The sequence below is a fragment of the Mirounga leonina genome, unplaced genomic scaffold (assembly GCF_011800145.1).
Source record: "Mirounga leonina isolate KUSES-001 unplaced genomic scaffold, KU_Mleo_1.0 Mir_92, whole genome shotgun sequence".
Classification (NCBI taxonomy): domain Eukaryota; kingdom Metazoa; phylum Chordata; class Mammalia; order Carnivora; family Phocidae; genus Mirounga; species Mirounga leonina.
This window is the reverse complement of record NW_023270852.1, coordinates 11758506-11765526: the sequence shown is the minus strand read 5'-3', so window position 1 is coordinate 11765526 and position 7021 is coordinate 11758506. Positions and strand designations below refer to the sequence as shown.

Here is a 7021-nt window from a genome sequence, read left to right as displayed (position 1 = left end):
AACTTCTCTTTAGTGATTGGCCCTCCAGGTTTTCATGTAAATGTCTATAGGATTGAAAGAAGAGGCAGATTCTGGGCTGAAAATGTCTTAGGAGAGCTTGACCAGAGCTTTCTGAATAGTACCCCTCAACAATCAGAAGCAATTGTGTCTGTATGTTGCTCTGGGCAGTGGCTATGTGGGTGTGTTCATGTTTATTTTAAACTTTATAAAAATTTATCAAGCTGTACACATGCATCTGTGCATTTTACAGTATAGATGTTAACTTCAAACAAAAAGTTAACAAATGCAGGAGCAGATAGTAATGTTAAATGTTTTGGATAGGTCAAGTAAAATAAAGAATGAAAAGAAATTCCTGGAATGGCTACACATCATTGAGGGGGACCACCATTGATCTTAACAAGAAAATTTTCAGTAGCAATAAAAAGTGAAATAAAAATGAAAAAAGATGACTAACCTGTCCTGTCATTTGAAAAGACTAATAATTATATATAAACCTCCAACCATGCTAATTAAGAAGAAAAAGATATGAGGACAATAAAACCCTCAAATGAATGAAAGGTATGACCAGCTAGAAGTTGCCACGGCTGGAGAGAGGAGGGATGAGCAGGGTACCAGCTGAGACAGCCCTCAGAAGAAAGGTGGATATAGGGCAGTGTGCTAGGGGGAGGAGGAAGATCCTGGATCAGAGGTGAGTGGGGTGGTTGGGTGAGGCATTCTGGTTCCTTAGGTTCCTCTTCAGCTCTTTAAGCAATGATGGATCAACTCTGAATTTGTGGCATACAGAAAACACATGACAGTCTTAAGGATATGCTGAATTATTTTTTTCCCCCACTCTTTACTACCATCCTACTTCAAAAAGCTTTCCACTGTCTTCTCTTTGTCTGTCACTGAAGATGTGTCACCCAGTGACTATACACAGCAAAGTTCTTTTAATCTGACCATGAAGCAGAGCTCAGTACTTTATTCAATCTGTTCCATTATAAGGCATTTCTATGTTTAGGGATTTTCGTTGTTGTTGTTGTTGGTGGTGGTAATGGTTTGTCTATTTCAATAAAGACCAGTTTACAATCCCAGAAATTTGGATTTTTAGAAAACTTCTAAGGACTCCCATCAAGCCCACTGTTGGTACCTGGGTGTGAAGTCAATTAGTGCTGGGGGTAAATGGAAGGAGCAAATATATGTTCCATGGTTAGGATTGGGAACTGGGTGAGTGTCTAGTGCTTGGTTAACAGAGAACATGTCTACCGCAGTCTGGGATCCTGGGGCCAGTCCTTCCCATCAATCTGACAAACCAATTATTTAGGGATATACCCCTGATGAGAAATTAAAAGGGAAGGTGGTGATCATAAATATTTCCAGACAGTTTATTATCTCCAATGGAAAGTGGTAATATTGTTCTCTTATCTTCCTGAATCCATCAATCTATTTCTTCAAGGATGCTTCATTCATCTATTGCCAAGGCACTATACATACCAAGGACACAAAATGTGCCATGATCAATTTTAAGTTCATTGTTTCACTCAATAATCATTAAGTATCAGAAACTGAACATACAAAGATAGAAGATAAACTCCTGTTTTCTCACTCATTCTATGAAAACTGTTTGCTATGAGTACACAGATCTTTTAATAGACTTGTGCACCAGAGCTATGGGTCACACACTTGGTATAAGGCCATGAACAAGACACACATGGTTGACTGAATACAATGAAATCATAGGTAGAGTATTAGGATTGTCAGTTTAGGTCCTTCAGAGGTCAACATGGGAGATTCCATGAAAGCTCAGAACAGAGATACCTAATTTAGCCTCAGTATGGGCTGGGGAAGGAGGTAGAGAAGACTCCCCAAAGAGGTAAACCATGAGCTGATACTTGAACAATAAACAGAAATTAGGAAGACAAAGAATACTGAGGAAGATGGAAGGTAGAACAAGATAAATTTGTCAGATGTCAGTTTTCTGATCCTGTAGTCCACTGAGTTGAAAATGCCACCGGGTGTCCCTAGCACTATACAGTTGGGAACAAGTCTTACAGGACTGCAACCATTTCTTACATCGTTTTATGTGTTAACAGGAAAGCAGTCTCATCTGTGATGCTGGGGATACTCTATAACCACACAATGGAAACCCCTGCCACGTTCTTCCTTGTGGGTATCCCAGGTTTGCAGTCTTCACATCTTTGGCTGGCTATTTCACTGAGTGCCATGTATATCATATCCCTGTTAGGAAACACACTCATAATGACTGTAATCTGGATGGATTTCACTCTACAAGAGCCCATTTATTGTTTTCTGTATGTTCTGGCTGCTGTGGACATTGCTATGGCCTCCTCTGTGGTACCCAAGATGGTGAGCATCTTCTTTTCAGGAGATGGTTCCATCAGTTTTAATGCTTGTTTCACTCAGATGTATTTTGTCCACGCAGCCACATCTGTGGAGACAGGGCTATTGCTGGCCATGGCTTTTGACCGCTATATAGACATCTGTAAGCCCCTACACTACAAGAGAATTCTCACACCTCAACTGATGCTGGTAATGAGTGTGGCCATCACCATCAGAGCTGTCATATTTATGACTCCACTGAGTTGGATGTTAAGTCATCTGCCTTTCTGTGGCTCCAATGTGATTCTCCATTCCTACTGTGAGCACATAGCTGTGGCCAAGTTGGCATGTGCTGACCCTATGCCCAGTAGTCTCTACAGTGTGATTGGCTCGTCCATTATTGGGTTCTGATGTTGCCTTCATTGCTGCCTCCTATCACCTGATTCTCCAGGCAGTATGTGGTCTCTCCTCAAAGAATGCTCAGCTAAAAGCATTAAGCACATGTGGCTCTCACGTGGGGGTTATGGCTCTATACTACCTACCTGGGATGGCATCCATCTATGTGGCCTGGCTAGGGAAGGATACAGTGCCTCTCCACACTCAAGTACTGTTTAGCTGATTTGTATTTGGTCATCCCACCCACCTTAAACCCCATCATTTATGGCCTGAGAACCAAATAAATACGGAAGCGAACATGGAGCTTGCTGATGCACTGCCTCTTTGACCACTCCAAACTGGGTTCATAAACACAGATTCTGTTCAGATCTTGAGCAATCAAGATGACTCAAGATCAAGCATTTGAACATGACTTAGAAATCTGTAGAGCTGGTGTGGTTTGCCTAGCACCATAAAGAGTTCTAAGATGAAGCTGTAAATTATATTCTTGTCTAATTTTCCAATTTCTAGGAAGAATGCATATGAAATGATTAATTTTCTGACATTTTTAATGATTTCAATCAACTAGTATCTGTATAAGAGGTAAGTCTGGGCAGAGAATATAGATTTGGGTTTTTTCTTTCCTTAGCTTCTGACCCTTATTTTCAACTGAGTATCCACCCCCCTCCCCCCTCCTCCCCGCAGAAAAAAACCAACTGTTTGGTCCCCCCCACACCTGGCTGATTTTCCCAGAATTATTCATTTACTCATGTGATTATTATGGAAGCAACTGTTAATATATAACCCTGCCTTCTGGCCCAGTGATGAATCCACTCAACTTGGGTCATGTGCTTATACCTGGACCAGAGTCTGTCTCTAGTCAAACTGAATCCCAGTTTATCTGAGGAGATATAAACTTGGGCTCACTGACTGTGGTCATTTTCTAACACGTGAACTTGGAAAAACAAATATGTTCCACAGCTAGATAAGCAGATTAGCAAGATGGGATGAAGAAATGGAGTCTCTGGTTCTCTGATTCCAACTCATTTTGGACACCCAGGTGCATCCCTGTTATTAAATTCTGTAAGATACCTCTACATCCTTTTAATTTATCCCCTATTGTTAAGCTAGTTGGAGTCAGCATACTAAACACCAGCCTCTTGCTTTGAAGCAACAGAAGTTAAGGCAATGTGAGTTTGACTGTGGACATCTTTCTCTTTGCTTCCTAGTCTGGTTCTGTATAACTTAACTGTAAGGTATAAAAGAAAGGGATCAAATATAATATAGGTCTTTCTTCATCTGGACACCACCTTGGAAATGTGCCTGGGATGAGAAGGTTAATAGAAAACAGTATCAATAATGAAGCCGAAATGTCCCTATTCTTCTCATCACCAGACATATATTTGGTCTTTGTTTTTATTTTCCCCTTTCAGAAAGTCTTAACCTGAATAACCAGTATATGTTAAAAGAAGAAGATTTCAAATGTGACAGATATGTATATTTGACTCTGGTACACTTGAAAATCTTAATAAAAGATAATTTCCTAACAGTGTTGATAACTAGTTATTATATCTGAGTCTTACTATTTCCTTGCTACTGATGGAGAATACAATGTTAATTCAGAGGATATTAAAGATTAAAGAAGATGATGAATAGAAACCACATAACACAACATCTGATATAGTGTCTGTACAACCAATAAATTTTTAATTCCATATTTTTAAGGAGTAGTTCTAGGCACTATTGAGAGTGTATTCCCGTGTAGGTCAACACTCATGTGATAGCTGTTCCAAACAATCTGCTTAACAACTTGGCATCTGTACCTTTGCTAGTACTAAAATTACTTACCTACCTAGAATGTATTCTATTTCTGAATACCATGAAGTAGGATTCAGCTTCTAAACACCTGATAGTAATGCACTGAGTTCCCAAAGACCAGGAAAAAGAAACTTCTCCCTAACATAAAAACAAATCAGCATCATGAGGTGGTGAAGCACATTTGATAAGATTTACATTTTGAAAAGTCACACTGTTGTTTCTCCATAAGCAACCCAAAGAATTGACTATGTTCATCAAATACAAGAATATCAGACGTATTAAAGAATCTGATGTCGGGACGCCTGGGTGGCTCAGTTGGTTAAGCGTCTGCCTTCAGCTCAGGTCATGATCCCAGGGTCCTGGGATCGAGTCCCGCATCGGGCTCCCTGCTCCGTGGGGAGCCTGCTTCTCCCTCTGCCTCTGCCTCTCTCTCTCTATCTCTCATGAATAAATAAATAAAATCTTTAAAAAAAAAAAAAAGAATCTGATGTCAAGCAACAAAGGCATAGTTCAGCTTGGCACTCAAAACAGAAATTTCTCCCCAGCGTTTCTCTCAGAAGTCTGCCCTGCTTTGTGTTTCATTCACACTGGTATTCCCTGAAGCGAGCTGGAACCCACTGTTAGCGCTCAGATATTGAACTACACACTTCCAAAGTGGACTAGTTCCCTGCCATCGCTACCCTCCAACAGAAAATCCCGTGCAGATCAGATACGACCCCTGCCCTCTCACACTAAGCAATCTATGCCATTTAACTAGTGCCTGGGACCCATACAGAGTCTCAGTGTTTGGATCTTAAGAGATTAAAATCAATCCTGCTTGAATAATGGGAGACTGGATTTCCTGTGGGGAGTCCCAAGGATTTTCCCTGTCTCTCTGCAGGACTATCTATCTTCCCCTTTCATTGTCTTTCACCTCAAGGCTCAGGCACTGCACCCCTTGTTTCTCTGCTAATAAAGTAAGGATGGGCAAAGCTCATCCCTGCCTTGTAGTGAATGATCTCACCAAGATGGAGGAGATATCCTAGGCATTCCAGGGAGTGGTGCAGACACTCTACCCTCTGCAGTGACCACCTGCTTCCTCCCTTTCTGGACCACTTTTGTGATTATCCATTCAATCATTTTTTTTTAACAGATTTATAATTAAGTACCATCTAGTTGTTCACGCCCCATGAGACAAAAGCTTATTTTTGTTTTGATTCTAGGCATATGAATGAAAGTTCCCTCACTTAAATATTTACACACACACACACACACACACACAGTGCTAGACTGGACTACAATTGTGAACCAGACGAATAAGGTTCTTGTCTTCATGGGGTTCTTAGAAAGGAAGTATAAGTAACTACCCTAGAGAAAAGGGTTTTCATATACTTAAGAACTTCAAGATTCTTGCCTGGTCTTAAAAATCAGACAATATGAAATAAACAATGTGTTTAACCTTGTACTTCTCACAAGTAATCACAGCACCCAAATCAGCTTATAAATGTCAAAAAAAAAAAAAAAAAGCCCTCTCCAAAACAGCATGTTACCAATGAAGTCATTCCACACTACTCAATTCACTCTAGGTTTAAATGAATTTATCACCTAATAATCCTTTTTCTAAGAGACTTCCAGGATTTGTCCTAATAAAACCATAGTAAAAGAACAACACTGGTTTGGTCCCTAGCCTCTTCCGCTAAGTGTCCATGGACATAACTCGAAGAACTTCCTCAAAATCGATTTCTCAAGTCTATAAACAATTCCCCAGGGAGTCCCCCTATACAAAGACATATGGTCCCTTTAAGGTAGGTCAGCTCAATCCTTTGCCAAGACCACGTCTGTGACTTACCAGGTCATTCCTCTCCAAGCAGAGAATGGAAATGTTTCCCCTTCTGCTAATGCTCAATGAGTGACTTGGAAGCATGGTGGGCAGAATGAGTTTATTTCTCCATTTTAGCATGTTTTACCTCTTCCTTATGTGAACAACCAATACAATTAAAGCAGAAAGACAATTTTTGCTCTTCTTTATTACAGGAATTACTTTGCTTCTGCCTATACCTGACCTGGTAACTATTTTGCTGCCTAATCCTGACTCAACAGTCACTACCTTCAAGCTTAAACTACACCAGAAGTTGTGTTTCACAGCATCATGGCGACAACAATGTGATGTACACATCAGAGCCCCTTGCAAAAGGCAAGGCCAATGGTTTCCACCTGCTTGCCTTGCAATTTGTCTCCAGGCACAAGCATTCCCACATCATACTCTTAAGCCCTGTAATGAATTCTTTTTGGCACATATAACCATCATTCTAAGGTCAACAGCCCAGATATATCGTTTTAATTCCCTTTCATTATAATGTATGGCTCCCAAGCTGGCTTTTTATGCCTTGTTCTTCTTCTGTCATAGATTTAGAGAAGAGAAAGGCAGAATATTAGGTAGTTACCAGAGCCATGAAGATTCCCTTGGTGACAAAAAGTCACCAAACTTTAGCCCAACTAGCTTGTGGGTGAGCCTTCTTTCCAGTGCATC

The 7021-nt window shown here is 40.5% G+C and overlaps 1 protein-coding gene across 1 annotated transcript; it reads left to right on the top strand.

The window, feature by feature from the left end:
* The first annotated feature begins 2076 nt into the window (after positions 1 to 2076).
* On the top strand, positions 2077 to 3065 carry LOC118004283 (olfactory receptor 52I2-like). Its single transcript, XM_034995580.1, is given in 3 exon segments — positions 2077 to 2714; positions 2716 to 2929; positions 2931 to 3065. Coding segments are annotated over 3 exon segments (972 nt in total). The 5' UTR covers positions 2077 to 2091.
* The last annotated feature ends 3956 nt before the right edge of the window (positions 3066 to 7021 follow it).